The sequence below is a fragment of the Cinclus cinclus genome, chromosome 1 (genome assembly GCF_963662255.1).
Source record: "Cinclus cinclus chromosome 1, bCinCin1.1, whole genome shotgun sequence".
Taxonomy (NCBI): domain Eukaryota; kingdom Metazoa; phylum Chordata; class Aves; order Passeriformes; family Cinclidae; genus Cinclus; species Cinclus cinclus.
In genome coordinates this window covers 15978079-15995828 of record NC_085046.1, presented here as the reverse complement: position 1 = coordinate 15995828, position 17750 = coordinate 15978079, and the positions used below count along the sequence as shown (strand labels likewise).

Genomic DNA, 17750 nt, shown 5'->3' with positions numbered 1-17750 from the left:
TCACAGTTCAAAACGCTAAACAAAGATACTGGGAAGTTGCATCAGTTCTTTTGTTTCAGAGTTCAGGCTTTTTTTTCTGTTAAACTTAGATTAGATACTAACAGAAAGTTTGCCCTCAGAGGTATAACACTTCCTACTTGTACTCAGCTTGCTCCTGTACTGTTACCTTCATTACAACTGCCTTCATTAACCACTTTGAGGCCTTCCAAGAAGTTATCTATTTTCTCTTTACCAGGAGAGCTACTTACTGTAACAACCTCCCAGAGAACCAGGGGGAAGTATTAGATTGTTGTCCCATTTAATCACACTTCTTTCTTCCTTCCAACAGTTCCACAGGACTGTTGCACAGCAAGAGCAGCACGGGGAGCAAGGATCACACTCAGCATACATTGACCACAGACATCCTGTGTTCTCCTGTGCACAAACAGAAGGGATGGAGAGCACTTCCCTTATGGAAAAAACAATATGCACCTGTAAAAGCTGATCCAAATCCACTTTACTGCACCTGATTAAGGCAGCACTTATGAAAAATGGAGCAGGAATAGCAGCCATCAGCCAACCAAACCAAATATACCAAATTTAATGGAAACATTTCATATTTGGAAAGCTCATCTCATATCATCTATCTCCTTTGGACACAAACTAGACATACAACACCCCAGGACTCGTTCTCTTTAAATTCAGTGTAATCACTTGCTGAATCAGTGAATCAGGTCTTATTGCTGCCTATGAGTTAAAGTTTTATTTTCCAAAACACAAAAACACTTGCACAGGAAGACCTACACAAGGCACAGAAGAGCTATAAGCCTAACCTACCAACACGTACATATATTATTATTATTCTAAAAAAAAAAAATAAAAAACAACAACAACAAAAAAAACCCCACACACACATACACAGAACAGCTAGTGCCTTTTATAGTTCCGGTAAACATTTGCTTCAACTACCTTAAAAAGAACATTATTTCAAAGTATAATGCAACACCTTTTTAAAATACTATTATTTAAACCTACAAAACATAATAGATTATACATTAGTATTTTATCTCATTGCTCTCTAATTTTGAACTATATTTGGTGTTACAGACAATGAACTAAATTTGCTTTTTCTGTTAAACGTTCCAAATTTAGCAATGGAACTCAAGGAAGAAAAAAATATTACTGTATTTACTCTCAATACAAACGAATTAACCTATCAACATAAAAGCATGCAAGTTCTCACAGCATATAAAGGATTTGTATTAGTGACAATTTAAGAAGTTTATCCTTTTAGAGCAGCTCATTTCCTGAATTAGACATTCTGAGTGAACTTCTTTGTACTGAACTAAGTTAAGCCACTTTCCATGTGCCAGGCAATAAAACCAAGTGTTGGACCATCTACCAATGTTTGAAGAAAAGCCACCAAAAAAAGGCTCATTAGTGTTGGAAAGGAAATATTTACTGTATAGAAGTGTAGAACATCCAACTTACCACGCAAAAATAGATCCTCTATGCACCTTGGAATATAACACAAATATGTATTAAAATTCTTGCATGCAACACTTCTGCTCAATGCCACACATTTACTTTTCTACCAACTCAAAAGGTACTTTAATTATTTTGCAACTGAGATCTGTCCATGCTTTCATCTGTTTTACCCAGAATAGCTTGTTAATTCACTGTTCAGTTTCCACATACAAGCCAGAAGCTACAGAAGGAAGTAGCATGACAGAAAAACACACATTTAGGCAACACAGCACTTACTTCCTTAAAAGGTCTCTCAATTTATTTTTCTAAAGCTGCTAAATCTACCCACTTGAGACTATCAAGATGAGAATTTACACAAGGAGTGCAAGCTATTTGTTTAGAGATTCTCACAGTCATATTAAAATTATATTTGAGCTTAAAAACAAAAATTACAAATGGATTTTCACAAGTGGTCTAGAAGCTTGAGACTGACAAAAACTATGTATATCTGCATATGCATAAACAGGGTTATAAGGAACACTTGATTTAGACAGTAGAAGAACTGTAAGCAGTGCTTTATAGCACAGAGAGGCCTCTCTGGGATACACCAGTCAACTGAAGTTGTTTAAAAGGAAGTCATCAGTGCAGTAACATTGCAGAAGCTGATTTCCTGTGTCATTCTAACGCTTCATAAGCTAGTTATTGTAAATAAGTTCCTTAAAACACCAAAATAACTCGTTACAGCCAGAAAAATGACTAGAGAATCTCTATGGAAGCTAGTATTTTTCAGATGAAGAACCATAACTGGAACTGCAAATGCTTTAACTCCTTGTTATTTCTGTATTAAACAGTACTGATCGAGTACATACTGTCTAGAATACTGATGAAATGCCTCACTAGCATCTTTAGCTTTATGCTACAGATTTTCAGACAGCCTTCTGGTTACAAAGTTACCAAAAGGGCTGGTCCCAGAATATACCTTCATGCAAAAGGATTTGGGGAAGACATCAGCTAGGGGAACTTTCATTTTGAAAATATTTATTTGAAAATTAATACATCCATATATAAGAAAAATTACTCCAGAAGGCAAAAATATGCCTTAAATATTTAAGGTTCAAAACCTGCTCAGAGCCTAAGCCTCTGAACTAAAGGAGGGATCTAATTTTCTACCTGCTTGTTACGGAAGCTTCCAACCAGAAACATCAGATTTTAAATACTGTCAGAGATTAAATATATTTATGTACTTATAATGCCCTTTTATTCTATTCAAAGCCAAAATCACTACGAAAACATCACAATGTTCTTCAGTTACCACTTCTACATTTGGTTTCCTTACTTTTTTGTGTCTCCCTTTTTCTCCCATCTCCCTCATGACTGCCACCATACTGTACTTTCCTTTTTGCACTGCAGATTTTTGTTAGAAGTTTATTTGCTTTATTTCTCCTGAATTATTTTCTCTTCCTAACAAATAAACTTTCTAGATAAATAGAATACACACGATTTGGAGGGCAAACTGTTACCAGCCATCACTCTGATATAGTCGCAACATGCCTTAGCAAGAAACTGCTTCCTGCTTTTCTACGAACAGCGATTCAGAACTTGAGATTCCTGAATGCTGTCATCTTTCTTAAATGCTTCAAGAAAAGGATACTTACTCTCCACATAGCTACATTCACCATCAGGGAGTCAAAACCCAGCCAGGTGAGCTTTTCCCCCTTTTCCCCTTTCTCCCCCCTCTTCAGGAATCCCTAAAGACATTGAAGAAAAGTTTTCCTCAAAAAATCAGCATGACTGAAATTTTACCAGAATTATTCTCAGCTTAAGTAAAAAAGACAAAACAAAATTCCTGTATTTTCATATATATATAAAAATAAACTGTGTGTATATATATATATATATATATATATATATATATATATATAGTTTGAATACAGCAAAATTAGGAGTGGGAGATTACTTTCCTGTTTAAGTCAGTAAAGAATATAAACCTTAACATTGAGAACATCATTCTGTCTCCTATTACAATCACTATAAATTGTCAGTGCCAGCACTCAGAATAGTCTGACAAACCTATTCCACCTCAGTAGCACAACTCAGAGTGGGTAACAGCACACGGTAATTTTACCACTATGGAGCACATAGCTTTTTCCACAGAAAAAAAAGAAATCCCTCCAGATTCAAAGTGGCTGAACTGAACTAGCTACATGCTACCAGGTAAATTGCAATGTGTAGCTACTTGTGAAGTATTTTAACATTCATTTCATAGCCAGGTTCTCTATTCTGGTCTGTTTTTTAAATAAAATTCTCAATTATATTAAACACAGAGATTTGGTATCGTATATTGGTTAAGCCTCTTCCTTTCCTTTTCTCCCTTCCCACCCCACAATACCCACACACCCAAATCTCATAACCCAGTGCCCTGTGTCATATTGCCTAATCCGGCAGTGTCCCCACCACAGGCACTGGCAGTATAATCTGTTCAGTAGTCCAACTGGATAGCAGATGGCTTCGTATCAAGTGCTGATTAAAAAAACCACCTTCATCAAACATTTTAAAAAATTCATAGTTTTATCAATACATTTACCATTTTTACTGAGTAAATGTAGAATATGTGTAAAATACAAGCGAAGTATATACATTTTTCAAAGCTACTGTACAAGACTGCATTAGGAATTTTAGAATTCCAGCTTCCTTTCAAAAGGGATAAACACAGCTGTACAAAGATAAAACAGACCCCACCAATCCCACATCCAGCTGACCTTGATTCTTGAGGTGAAAATGAGCTACCAAATTTAAAAAAAAAAAAAAAAAGAAAAGGAAATGCCACCCCAAATGACCAGATGGGAATTTGCTCAAGTGTTGTGTTTATTTGGTTTGTTTAATGGAAGTATGAAAAGACAAGTTTTATGACTGAAGAAAAAAAATGATGTAACTGAAGATCCTCTGCACCTTTCTGACATAGGGAAAAGTCAGGAGAAGGAGACACGTCAAAACTTGTGCTGCAATTACCATACTCATGTATTTGTCATATTTCCCATGAGTAAAACCAAATGAACCTCGCCTCTTAGAAGCATTTATATCAGCAGCTTTCTCTGGGTGGAGCAAACAACTCGGAAGCATAAATAGACATTAACTCATACTACCTCATATACCACAAAAAAAAAAAAAAACAAAAAACAAAAAAACCCCTCGAAAATATGGCTTGTTAGAGCAGTTTTAATTCAAATATCTCATGAAAAAAAATCACTTCATATTATTAAAGATGTGCTACATATTTGCTGCTCCATAACTAAAAAAACAGTAAGATAGCTTACCAGCAATGATGATACCAAACACATTAGTAACCCGTATTAAACACTTATCACAGGTGATCTAGTATTAGAGTCAATAAGTTCACTCTATTTGATGTCTAGTAAAGTTTCTTTGCCTTTCCCCTTCAAATTTTTTACAAAAAAAAAAAAAAGCTGAGTTTCAGCATCTCTGGATGCTTCTGCATCCAGATCAGTATGACTAAATACGCAGACTTATAGTCACGTGATGAAATCCTGAAAAAATAATAAGAGTAAATTGTGCTTAAAGTAGCTTCACAAAAGCAGACTTAAAAGGCCAAAAAGCACTGGCAATGTATGGGAGAAAAAAAAACCCGACCGGTGGAGAGACGCTACAACCAACGGAGCCTCTTCCAGCAAGAGAGACCCGGTGTGCAATCACTGTTGTAGGATGTTCGAGCCGGGCAGGCGGCGAGAGGCACAGATTGCCATTTTGAAACACCGCCTGACGCCCGCACGGCGGTGCCAGCCCACGGGCAGCCCGCTGCCCCCGCACGCCGCTCACGGCAGCGCTGCGGACCCGCAGCACCGCGGTTCCCTCGGCCCCGCCGGGACCCGCACGCCGAGGAGGACCCGGCGCGGGTCCCGAGCTCCTCCGGGATGTCACCGGGGTGCGGGGCCCCTTCCGCTCCCCGCGCCGCTGCGGCGGCGGCGGCCCCGGCGGAGCGCGGTGCGGGGCCGCCCGGCACCCGCGCCCCACGTGCGGCGCGTCCGCCCCGGCCACCGCCGCCCCGGGGCCCGTCCGCGGCCCCCGGAGGGAGCCCCGCCGCCGGGAAGCCGTGCGGAAACCCGGGATACCGGGTTGGAGCCGGCTGCACGGAGAGACTCGGGGGCCCTCGCGCCTCGCTCGCCCCCACCCCAGCCCTGGGAGGTCTCCGGGATGTGACTCATGATAAATAAATACTGGTCGGGGGGAGGGGGGGGAGGGAAAAAAAATAAAAAAAAAAAAAAAGAAAAAGACACACCCTCGGAGCCGGACTGACATAATAACCCCCTCCCTTCCCCTCTGGAGCGGGGGAAGGGAAGCCTGGCCGTTCAGCTGGGAAAGTTGAAAGAAAAGGCAAACCCGAGGGACCGGCTGCGGGGCGGGAGCCGTGGCGAGGGCAGCCAGGCGCCGCTGCCCCTCGGGCGGCTCCGGCCCCGCCGTCCGCACCGGAGAGCCGAGCCCCGCCGAGCGCCGCCGCCGGCCCCGGGTGCGCTGCCCCGCCGCCCCTCACCTGGATGTAGTTGTTTTCGCAGTAGTCGGCGACTCGAGTGAGGTTCTGGTAGCTCTCGAGCAAAGCCCGCTTGCCAGAAGGGATTTCCTCCTCTAGCAACATCTGCAACTCTGCCATTTTCCACCCCTCCGCATCGCTTCCTCTTGCATTAAAGAGACAGCGGCAGCGCCGGGCTCGCAACCCGCCTGGTATTGTGGGATTCCTCCTCGCCTCGCTTTCGTGAACGCTCGCTTTCCCCACCCATCCTTCCCCCTCCGAGGGGAGGGGAGGAAAAAAAAAAAAAAAAAGAAAAAAAAAAAGTCAAACCAAGAAAGAAGAGGAAAATCCCGCCCTCGCTGTGCGAAGGCGGCCGGGAGTTGTAGGCAGGGCTGGCCGCATGCGCGGGGCGGCCGCCGGTCATGGGCACCGCCCGCGGGCCGGACGGACATGGCGGGGCCCGGAGTGATCCGGCCTGGCCGGCTCCTGCGGCGGGAGGACAGCAGCCGGACTGCCCTTCTGGGAGCCCAGGGACCAGGGGAGACAGTGATGTCCCTCCCCCGCCCCGCTCAGAAAACCCCCTGGCCTCACAGTGCTGCCCGGAGGCAGCGCCTCTGCAGGAGAGCCAGAAGGGTCTGGCAGGGAAGCACTCCTGTGGTTTTCTGGCCGTCTGGCCGGCTAGAAGTTTGGAAGATCACAGAATCAGTTAGGCTGGGAAAGGTCTCTGACCTATAAATGAACCTATAACCTCCAACCTATTAACTGTACACCACCATGTCAACCAGACCACAGCCCTAAATGCCACATCCAGTGTTTCCTTAAGCACCTCCGGGGAGTAGTGACACCATCACCTCCCTGGGCAGACCATTCCAAAGATGAGAAAAGACTGGTAGGATGTTAGAGGGATCATGGTTTGGGGCAACTGGTCCCTTCCAGAGAGTTTCCCCCCTGAGCGGGAGGGAGAAGTACTGAATCCAGGCTGTATAGATCTTCATCAAGGCCTGCTCAGTATAACTACTAACTATTAGTATTGCCTGGATTTAGGTTCCTAAGAAGAGCTTAAATACTTGGCTGAGATAAATACAGTATTCCTGCCATTCATTTACCTCAGTTGTTAATCATTGTTGAGGGCCTCCTCTGGCTGTTTACAAAGGTATAGAAGACAAAGGTCTGGTGATTACTTAGTACAATCTTCCTTCCCTGTGTTTTCTGTAAACAAAATAATGATTCTGCAATGGTGCTGGAAAAGAAGCCAGTAACAGCAGGTGACTGCTCTGCTGGGATGTCTGTGCCTGCTTTTGCAATGAGTAACAGGCCCAGAAGAAGCCATCTCCAAGGCTCCACTGTTCATGCAATGTTCTGTGTGTCTGCAGTCACAAGCACAAACACAGTTAGTCCTTGCATTTTAGTAGTTGCCCCAGAGAAATGCACACAGTGGTAAAAAGCCAGCATGTTTCAGAAAAAACGCAGTCTCAAGTACATTATAGTAAGAGGAGACTGCTTCACCTCTGCATAATCGTGAGACATTTTACACGTTCTCTGTAGTCTGTCTCCTGTTTGCAGTATTTTCTGGTCAGGATGCTTTGGTGTTCTTGCTGCTGTCTCTAAATCAAGGTGGAGAGGGGAAAAAATAGATCTCCCTTCACCTCTGAGGTTAGCAAAGTCCAGCATCTCAGCCCAGAACTGTCAAAACAAAGATGAAAGGTAGGGAGCCTGGAAAGGACCGGTGGGCCTGGGAAACTCTTTGCAGCTGCAGTTATAAAAAATATCCCCTGTGTGGGAACAACAAGACAGTTACCAAGAAAAGTACTTGATAGCTCTTTGAGGAGCTTGGTACGTTTTGGTACGTCTTTTGGTACGTTTGCTGCACTTGCTGTGGTATAAAAATACACCTACATTGCTATCTTCTAATGGTTAATTTACTTGGCAGCTTAGCAAAATTGTTTCCAAAGGGTTTCACTTGCCCTCTCTTTAAGGCAGCATGTAATTTCCAATAAAACACTTTATTTTGGATTCATTTTAGTGTAAAATATTTCAATTTGTTTGCATTGAGATATTGGCAAGCTTTAAATGTGTCCCAGGGCAAGTGTGATCAGAACCCTCCTTGGGCACTGGCTTCTCCTTGTTTCCAGTGCTGATTTCTCCTTGTTTCCACCTACATATTAACACAAAGACAAATTCAATTTCTCTATTCACTTTGGCTGCAAATTGTTTAACACCCATTAGCTTGGATGAGTCTGTAATTGCCTACAGGTCACAGAGTGGCTTCATGGAAGCTGTTAACATCCTCAAACGTTGCACAATTGTTGTTGGCTCTTCCTAAGATGTTATAGCTGCCCCTGTAAAAGAAATTACAGATGTGCAGGGCCTTGCCCATCAGCTTTTTTAGGTATGAGAAAAATGAGTGGCATGTGTTTTGCTAAATGTATTGCGCTTCACTTCGGTGGGCAAACTTGTCCTGCAAGCCCATGGGAGGACAGCTGCTGAGCAGGCAGTGGGGGCTCCCAGGAGATGCATCCACCTGGTGCAGTAGAGCAGTGGCTCCAGGAGGGCTTGCAGCCTCATGCCCTGCTGCGACTCTCGACCTGAAACGCCTTGCACAGACCCCACCAAGTGTACTTCTAAATGTTCTCACAACTCAAGGAGGCCTTGGAGGAGCACATGAAAGGTCGCCACCTTGTGACAGCTGCGTTGGGGCTTTTCTGCAGCTGCCGTGGCACTGCCAGGGATAGACCTGATAAACAGACTGGCTCCAGGTCCACTCCTGCAGGACCTCTCAGCTGGATGCCATACAGCCATGGCAGTGCTGCTGTGAGGGCCACACCATGCAAGATGTACTGAGTTGTGCTGTGGATATGCTCAACTGATTAGATCAGCAGGTCTTACTAGCTTCTCCCCCATGCTAGCCCTCCTTTCTAAATGACTCTCTGCAGGGTCCTTTGAGTGTATTTGCAGGGTGTTCCTGATGTCTGAAGCTTTCAGAGGGTGCATTGACTCAGGTGCAATAGATCAAAGCTGGCTCCATGAGTCTGCATGGTGTGTACACCAAGTGATTCCAAAGCACCTGAAAGAGTGCAAATCTAGCAGAACCAGTGCTGAGCCACAATCAATAAACCTTGGGCTTGAGCTGACATTTGTAGAAGATAATAGTGTGCATCTAAACTGCATTCACTCGGGTTTATTTTCAGAAATTATTTTACTCTGTTGATTTTTTAATTTTGGTTTAGTTTGTTGGGTTTGGGTTTTTTTTGCTCTGTCACACTTTCTCATTGCACCAGGCAATAAACTGCTGATTAGAAAAAAAAACAAAACAAAACCTACCTTACACAAGATACTTTGAATGTGCAAAAGAGCTGGGAATTAAAGTTTTCCTGGCTTGGACTGCTGAACTGGCAGAGGAAGACATATAATTATGTCCATCAATCTCCAACCTAAACAATCACACAAATGAGATCCTACCAAGAGTAAAATGTGCTTATATATCTCTCAGTGTCTCAACTTTACATCTGAGATTTTCTCCTCCTCAGTGGGGCATGATGATCTCCAGGGACAATCCCACTTTTCTGGGACAATAGGCCACTTTTGGCTGGTAAAGAAAAATGTGACTATATTCTAAGTGCTAGAGCAGCAGCAAAGTAGCAGTATCACAGCAACTTCTCCTGCACTGTAATTTGTGTAGCTCTGTAACTGTCTGTTCCCCTTCCTTGGCCATAGATTGGCATGTGTCTTTGTTTTTCCCTTGGGAACGAACAGTACTTGCTTCAGTAGTGCTGATTGGAAAATAACCCTTTATTTTTTGTTGGACCATTTCTCAGCTGGATTGATTCCTGATTCGGTTGTTTAGCTGCACAAGCATTTCTGACAGGGCAGTGGAAAGGGAGATGGGGGAATCTAAGGGGGCAGCTGGAAGCACAGAGGACACAGGGCTTGTTCAGATCAGCTACATCAGCTCTGCTGCCAAATGCCGAGTCTTGTAAGAAAATTTTTGTTGATTGCAATGATAGTTACACAAGTATGGCTGTACTAAGACAGGCCTGTGTGAATACTTGACGCTTTTAAGGTTTATTTTTCCTGGTACCAAAATTTGCTTTTCAGGTATTTCCTCCGCCAGTTTAATAGGTGCACAAGAAGGTGCACAGCTGTATTGGGTTATTTCCTTTGCTTTAGCAGAGAGCCTTGTTTAAGAACCAGAATAATTTCTCATATTGATATTTCAGTTATCATCACAGGTTGTTTGAGTATTGCAGAGATGAATGGAGCTGTTCCTGCATTTTGGAGACAATTTGTTACGCACTCTGCATTCTCATGGTCACTTCTGCGTGCCATTTTTCCCAATTAATATTTTTAAGGTTTTCATCACAGTTGTTAACAGCTGGAGGTGCTGCCTCCTGGCTTGCCAGGGGAACAGGGGTGTTTGGGGCAGGACTGCATCCCTGGGTTGGTCGGGGACCCCAGCACAGCCCCCTGGCAGTTGCTAGGCAGCCACAATCTCTGTGCAGCAGAGCCAGCACAGCCAGCCATTGCTAGGCAGCCTGAGCTGCTGGGGAGCACAGAAGTAATAAGATTCAAAATTGCAGCTTCAAGAATGCGCAAGATAAGAGTGGCAAAAAAGAAATAGTTTTACTGTATTTTGACATGACCTTTCTCCTCTAATATATTTTCACTTGCAGGATTTGCCTTCTGTCTCAACTTCATTTTTCATAAAACTCTCTCCTCTTCATCCTTCCTGCATGCTTATCTTCTCTCCTCAGCAGTACTCTGGTTTCAGCAATCCACCTTTTCTGTCACCTCCACTGCCCTTTTCTCCATCTGTCACCTCAGTTGTTCTCCTCCCGTGTACCACTGGATCCCTTGTTCCTTTGGCCTCTTTAATTGTGGTTTTCATTCCTGCATCTTTCTCAGCTCAGCCTCTGGCCATCAGGTTGTCTCCTGATGTTTTCTTTCCACTTTTACTGCATCAAGGAATTCCTCTCCTATTTTCCATTCCCAGCTCCCACTCTAGGTCCCTTCTGCTGCTGTTACTTCCAGCTGCCCACCACAAATAGGCTTATCTTTTTTAATCCCTCAAAATATTGCCGAGGCATCCACTGTCCTAAGAACATGGGAAAAATGGGGGATCTAGGCCCTGATGGTGCAGCCAGATATATGCAGAACCTCAGACAGCCCATTTCTTTCTCCTAGACCTACCAGGGAAGATGGCTATTGTGTGACAAATAACAAGATGATTTGCTTCTCACACCACTAACAAATGGAGCTAAACTGTTTTGTTATAAAAACATTTTGAGGAAGGGCTGACTTTAGAGCAACCACTTAAAGCAGGAGGTGGACTTCTGGCAGTAATCCTTTTTATTAGCATTTTTAAAAATTCTTTTATTTTATGGCTTTGGAAAGGTAATTTAAATATGAAAAGAGACATATTATTGCAAGGGGTAGGCATGGAGTGAAAGTCAGCTTTTTGAATAGACCCATGCAGGTTTGGCATACTCATTAGAGGGTAGGTTGGGATTTCCTGAGTTTAGCTGTTTGTTAGAATAGCTGTTTGTTGGAAGATGGCAATCCTTTAAAATGGAAGAATTTCTTTGATATGTATATATGAAATAAAAATTTTCCTGGGAAAGGCTTTTTACCCTATATAGAGCTTCTGGTCAAAAACAGGTAGAGAGACACCTTGTCCAGGAAAAAGAAATAATTGCTTAATTAACAGTGAAAGGGAATATAGCAGACCCAAAGACAAGTCTCCTGTGACTCTAAACTGAAAGCAGGCACTGAAAGGGTAGATGGCCCATATCAGCAGTGTCCTATTTGTTCAGCTCTTTGGAGTGAGCATCCCTAACAGGAAGAAAAACACTGCTTAAGGTCTTGGAAAATGTTTTGAAGTCTGAAAACCCCTTTAGCACAGTTTCTGTTCTGTTTTGTACTGCTTGATAAGGCTATGAGAATAGCACAAACAAAAATGTTCCTGGAAGAATGCATATAGAGCTACCCCAGGCTTAATGAGACTCACTGGCTCAGACATTGTTTGCAGAGCTGTAGCTGCTTTCTTGAGAAGCAGAGACTAAGATGGCTTTGCAAATTCATGCAGCTCTGCAAATGATGCCTTGAGACCACTGCCTAGTACTGAACAGAGTTAAATAAGCTCTTTTGGACTACATTTACTGCATACAGAACTCAAGTGTCTCTGGTGTTCCTTGGAGCAGCTCCACTATCTGTGTTTTTCTCTTCTCCATCAATTCCCAGACTCCTATGATCCCAGATAATGATAGCTGATTGTACTGTGCTATCAGCTTGTTTATCCACATCTCAGAATTGATTACTTCACGCTCCTGGCTATACCTAACTTACCCTATATATACCCAGAATAATTTCTTTCCTGTCGTCAGTACTTAGTTTCTGTGTTTGGTGCAGCAGATGAATAAAACCAGAAAACAGTAAGCATCTGTGTTTCAGAGCCAACATCTGAGCTATCTCTGTGGATTTTTTTAACAATTAAAATTATTTATCTAAGTCCATTTTTATCCTTACAAAAATGAAAGGTTTATCAAAATGTGCTTAGCATAATGCAAAGCTTTAAAAGAATGTATTATTGTGAAGATAATCTAGTTGCACAATTGCAGTTTTTCATTGTATATGAGGAAATCTGAGCATGGATAGGAATTACTTTTATGTTCTTTCTATTTAAAAGATTGGTGTTTTTCTAAGCACCACTGGGTTTTTTTTATGCAGATTAAAAGCATTCGTATTCTGTACTGATTAATTGGTGTGCCTCTTTTGCATTTAAATATATACTTCATTGAATTGCAGTTTTCCATCACAAAGCAGAAAAGAAAAAAATAATTAAATGATAACATCATGCTACTACAGAAGGAGTGCTATTTCCCCAATAAAAATAAATATTTGACAGCAATTTTGCAGTGATAGTATTACCAAGCACAGTATTTGGATGGCAAAATAGGGGACAACATAATAGTTTTTTTTCAGCAAGTGAAAACACATTACAGTTCTTGGGTCTGTTCCAGCTCCCAATGAAACAGTAAAGCTTCAACTGGAAGCAGTGCTGAGTCTGTAGGGTAGAGCAGTATTTGAAAAGGACCATCTTCAATAGCACTGAAGGCAAAAGGGATCAGACTGGATGCACAGCAACCTTCAGATGCAGCTGTATACTAGAAAATCACTTTCACACTAAGATAACATTGACATCCTCCTTGGTATTGTCCCAGTCAGAGCTCAAACACAGACTGTGCAAAAATGAGTGTAAAAAGTCATCACACATAGACTGAGGCTATTGTCTGTTGGGAACATTTAAAAATAAATCAGGGCACCTAGTGCATTCCAACAAAATTTAAAAGATAACCTTTGGATATTCAAAACAAATGGGGGGATGGGGGGGGGGGTGTTCCTGTTACTTTTCATTACATAATAGGAACAATCTCTTGTGCCTCTGAGACTGATTACATCTCAAACTTAGTTTAGATATTAATCAATCTCAGCAACCACTTCTTGTTTCCTGTAGCATAATGTGGTAAAAATTGTCTTTTAATTACCACTAATGAAAGTTACCTGCAGTGAAAGGGAGTATATACCACTGGAAAATTACTTGGTTCAGAGGGCAGTAAATGCAAATACGAACAATCTTAATGATGCACAGGCACAATTAGAAGTGAATATGTAAATTACTGATGACAGCTTCCTGCTGTGTTCAACTATTTGCTGTCTCCATTAGCTATGAATATTTCAATTTATTTGGTCATAACCATAATAATTCTCCAGTATCTATCTGGCCAGTGTGTTTCCTAAAGGGTTGGAGACTTTTTAAACAGTGTAATTTAACAAATACATAATTATTCAGTATTAAAATATTTCTAACATTCTTTAAAATAATTCTGAATGTGAGGTGGATAATTATGCAGGCCATCACTTCCCTTTAAATGTCTGACTCTTCATTCTGTATATGACAAGTTTGTACTTCTCAAAATGTCTTCAATATGTAAGGTAGATCCTATCTAGGTTTTTACACCAATTGAAAGATGTCCCACAAATAGATATCTTATATGCTAAGAAAAAAAAGACTCATGCTGTTCTGACTGAAAAAGAGATCAAGATGTTGTTTTACATGGAAGATGTATTATAGAGCTCTCACTATACCATGTGTGAAATTTGAAGTTGTTTCCCCTTGTAAAGCTTTGCTTCTAGTTGTTTGTACGTTTCTCAGTCTTAATGTAGCCCAAGTAGCACATATTTCTATTCCAGACTTTATTTTTCCCCTCCAAGGAATTAGTGAGACAGAAAGAAGAAGGTGAAATGCTTTCTGTAGCATCATTACAAATATTTCAGCCAAGAGGTTACACCCCCAGAAGCTCTGTTTTGAATGAGGAAGGTAGTTAGCAGAAGGTAGTTTCAGGGCCATACCTCCTGCTCTTCCTGAAAAACTTGACAGCATTTGGTGAATTCCTGAAGTTTTAGAACTAATAAATATGCATATCTCAATAGAGTTTATAAGAGCTAGAATTTATCCACTGAGGAACTGGGATGTCCTGATAATGTTCCACTGTGCATTGCAAGGGTCAAGGGATTTTCTCTGCACTTTTTTTTTTTTTTTCATAGAGTATCACTGTGATGGATAATGGCATAGAGAGAGTGTATCTCCTGGCATCTGGAATATAACAGTATGATGAATTCTGGGAGAAGAAATAGTGGAGGAACTTGCAGGGGCCATATAGAAGGGGCATGTACAGGTGGAAAGGGGAGAAGAGGAAGAAAAGGTAAAGAGGAGCTATGATGAGATTGAAGGTTGTTTAGATATGTGGTGTCTGATCATAGCAGAGAACAGGTGAGCTGAGGAAAGCACTAAAGAACTACAAACACTTCCCACACAGGATAGAGACTTGGACTCAGGACCTTTTTTTTCTCTTATTTTCTCACAATAGCCAAAAAATTCACAGCAATCTGTGGACTACAGTCTACAATAATTGCCAATTACTCCTTCTGTGTAAAGGTCATTTGCTGTAGATCTGAAAAATTAAATCTTGATGTTGGTACTTATGTTGGGCAAACACCAAACTTTTAGCAAGTTTAAACAATGTATCAGCCAGTTAACCACCTAGGAGTGCCATAGTCTCATATGATCTTACCAACCTCATACTTGGCTGGGTATCATCATATAAACTACTAAAGGGGCCAGGTCCTTTTTATCCTAAAAAACTTGTTGAAACAGGTTCTCTTTTGAAAACTCCTTTGGTTTCCAGTGAAAGACAAAGAATGTTTTGTACAAAAAAGGTGAGTTGAATATCTTTTCTCAAGAGACTAATACATGTAATTTTGAATTATTTTTATTTTGTGGCCAAAAGGTTCCTTATCTCATTTCAGAGAACAGAATTCAGTATTCAAATGCTTTCTTGTTCTGCATTAGGAAAAGAGCAGCACATCTGACACAGTGCCTCATTCAAAGATACTATGTCTTCATAACTGAAAAAACCTCATTTCAGTAACCTCTTTAAGTATTATTTACAATAGCCTCCTGCTATAATAGTCTATTAGAACAATAAAATTTCTATAAAGTGATTTTCCTTTACAGTTCTGTGGTGGATATAAACTACATGAACTTGTAACCCAAGCCTGTAGCTGACGCTGATCCATTGCTGCAGATCAGCTGAAAGCTGGGAGGTGTTGGCTAAGGCAGCAGTGAAGCCAGTCCCAACCCTGGCACCTTCCATGTTAGTAAGAGTTAGCAAAGGACTATGTGAATATTGTGTATTAACTGTGCATAACTAAGATACTAATAGGAGGTTATCCAGTACATATGTTAAATATGGCAAAATTGTCCTCTCTACTTTATATCCAGCTTTTTATACACTCTAATTTTAAATGTACCTGCAGAAAACAGCCTGGAGCTTCCAATCCATCCAGCTGTGAGACTGTTCCACAGTCTGCTATGATACTGGACAACTTGTGCAATGCTAAGGATGACACTACCATATAACTTTTCATAGATTTGCATAGAAATGTACTTTTCAAAGGTTTAGCGAAGCCACAGGGGAATATATTTATTTATAAGTGCCTAGGAATAAGGGTCACAGCAACAATCTAACAATTTATGTATTATGTTGCTAGTGTTTATTCACAAAATAGACAGTATAATTTATGCTATCTAATGCAAAACCATTTTTTGTATAAAATGTTTTAATCAAATAAAGGGAAATGTTGAGAGAAGGTCAATGAAGCTGGTGAAAGGGCTGGAGAACAAGTCTTACGAGGGGAAGCTGAGGGAGCTGGGATTATTTAGCCTGGAGAAAAGGAGGCTCAGGGGAGACTTTGCAACTCTCTACAATTACCTGAAAGGAGGTTGTATCCAAGTGGGGGCTGTCTCTTCTCCCAGGTAACAAATGACAGGATGAGAAAAAATGGCCTCAAGTTGCACCAGGAGATGTTAAGATTGGATATTAGGAAAAAACTTTTTCACTGAGAGGGTGGTTAGGCCTTGGAAAAGGTTGCCCAGGGACCTGGTGGAATCACTTCAGTAAGGAACATGGTAGAGCTGGGTTAATTGTTGTACTTGATGATATTAGAAGTCTTTTGCAACCTTAACAATTCTAGGATTCTAAGTAATTTTTATTCGTATGCAGAGTAATACCAAAACTATTATATCAATTTCAAATTAATGCCTTAATTTATGTTGGAAATCTCACAATAGCAGGCTGGATTTTGTCTGTTCCTCCCCCTCCTCCCTTTGCCAAGCAGATTTCTCCTATCATTTGTCTTCTGAATTTGTGTAGGAAAACTTCAAAATAATGATAGGATATGTTTTGCCCTCAGATGGCATGTATTTATATATTAAAGCAATATACCACTATTTGATAGATCTCATATTTCTTACCCTACTCTGCTAGTAGGAATAGATTTAGTCACAAGAGGGTTTATTTTCATATGGATCAGTAATCTGAAATCTAAAATCAGGACATAGAAGCAATAAGTCTCTGATTTTAGCTGGAGGGTTGGTATGAATTTCTTCCTTCTCACTATTCCTGACATTTAGAAATCTGGTTTGATATTTGATTATATTACTCAATAATTAATCCAGAATAATTTAGCACATCTCCTACCACTTAAAGTTGTTTTGCTCAATCATTTCTCAGGCTTGTAGAAAGGAAAGTTCAGAAATTTGAACACTATGAAACATACTGCCACATCTGTTATACAGGGAGGGCCATGTTACATGATGAAAGAATTAATCCTGTCTATCTACTTAATACAGATGCTTCTGACACATCTGACTTTTGTGTGGGGTAAATGGATAAATGTGTCTACCTCATAAATATCCTGCTCCAGTAGGACAGAAATACCTGTTACAGTATTGCCAAAGTGCTCCAGCTAATCTGTGGGAGCCTGGCTCTTCAGGGCAGTGTAACTAACCCCAGGCATAATCCCAGCTGCACAATGACCTGGGAGATTTGCTCAGACATCTGCATCTAGGTAAGAGGCTTGTGCTAGGATGGTTTCATGGCCAAGATTTGGCCATCCTCACACTGCCCCACCATGAGCTTTCACTTTCTTTTACTACAATTATTTAAAATGTGTTTCTCAAGTCATTCCAAATCACTTTTCAATACCTCTTTTCAATGATGTAAAATATCCAGACCCATTGATTTGGGGACTTAACCTGTTTCTTTGTACCTTCAAGTTTCCCATTTTGAGACATGTTTTCAATATCTGTGGGGGAAAATGTAGTAATTGTATAATTTTTGTGCATATTTATTCTGTTATCATTGATTTCCTATACCAGTTAGCC

At 41.2% G+C, this 17750-nt stretch overlaps 1 protein-coding gene across 13 annotated transcripts in view; it reads right to left on the bottom strand.

Moving 5' to 3' along the window:
* The window catches only part of ABI1 (abl interactor 1), a 79166-nt gene extending 72404 nt beyond the window's left edge, over window positions 1–6762 (bottom strand). For 12 of the 13 annotated variants that reach the window (XM_062507202.1, XM_062507226.1, XM_062507259.1 and 9 more), the window contains exon 1: window positions 5993–6762. In XM_062507202.1, coding sequence (XP_062363186.1) covers window positions 5993–6109 — 117 coding nt within the window. In that variant the 5' untranslated portion in view covers window positions 6110–6762. Of the gene's footprint in view, window positions 1–4404; window positions 4446–5982 lie in introns of all 13 variants that reach the window. The other variant, XM_062507218.1, reaches the window with a different exon arrangement.
* Between the last annotated feature and the right edge of the window lie 10988 nt (window positions 6763–17750).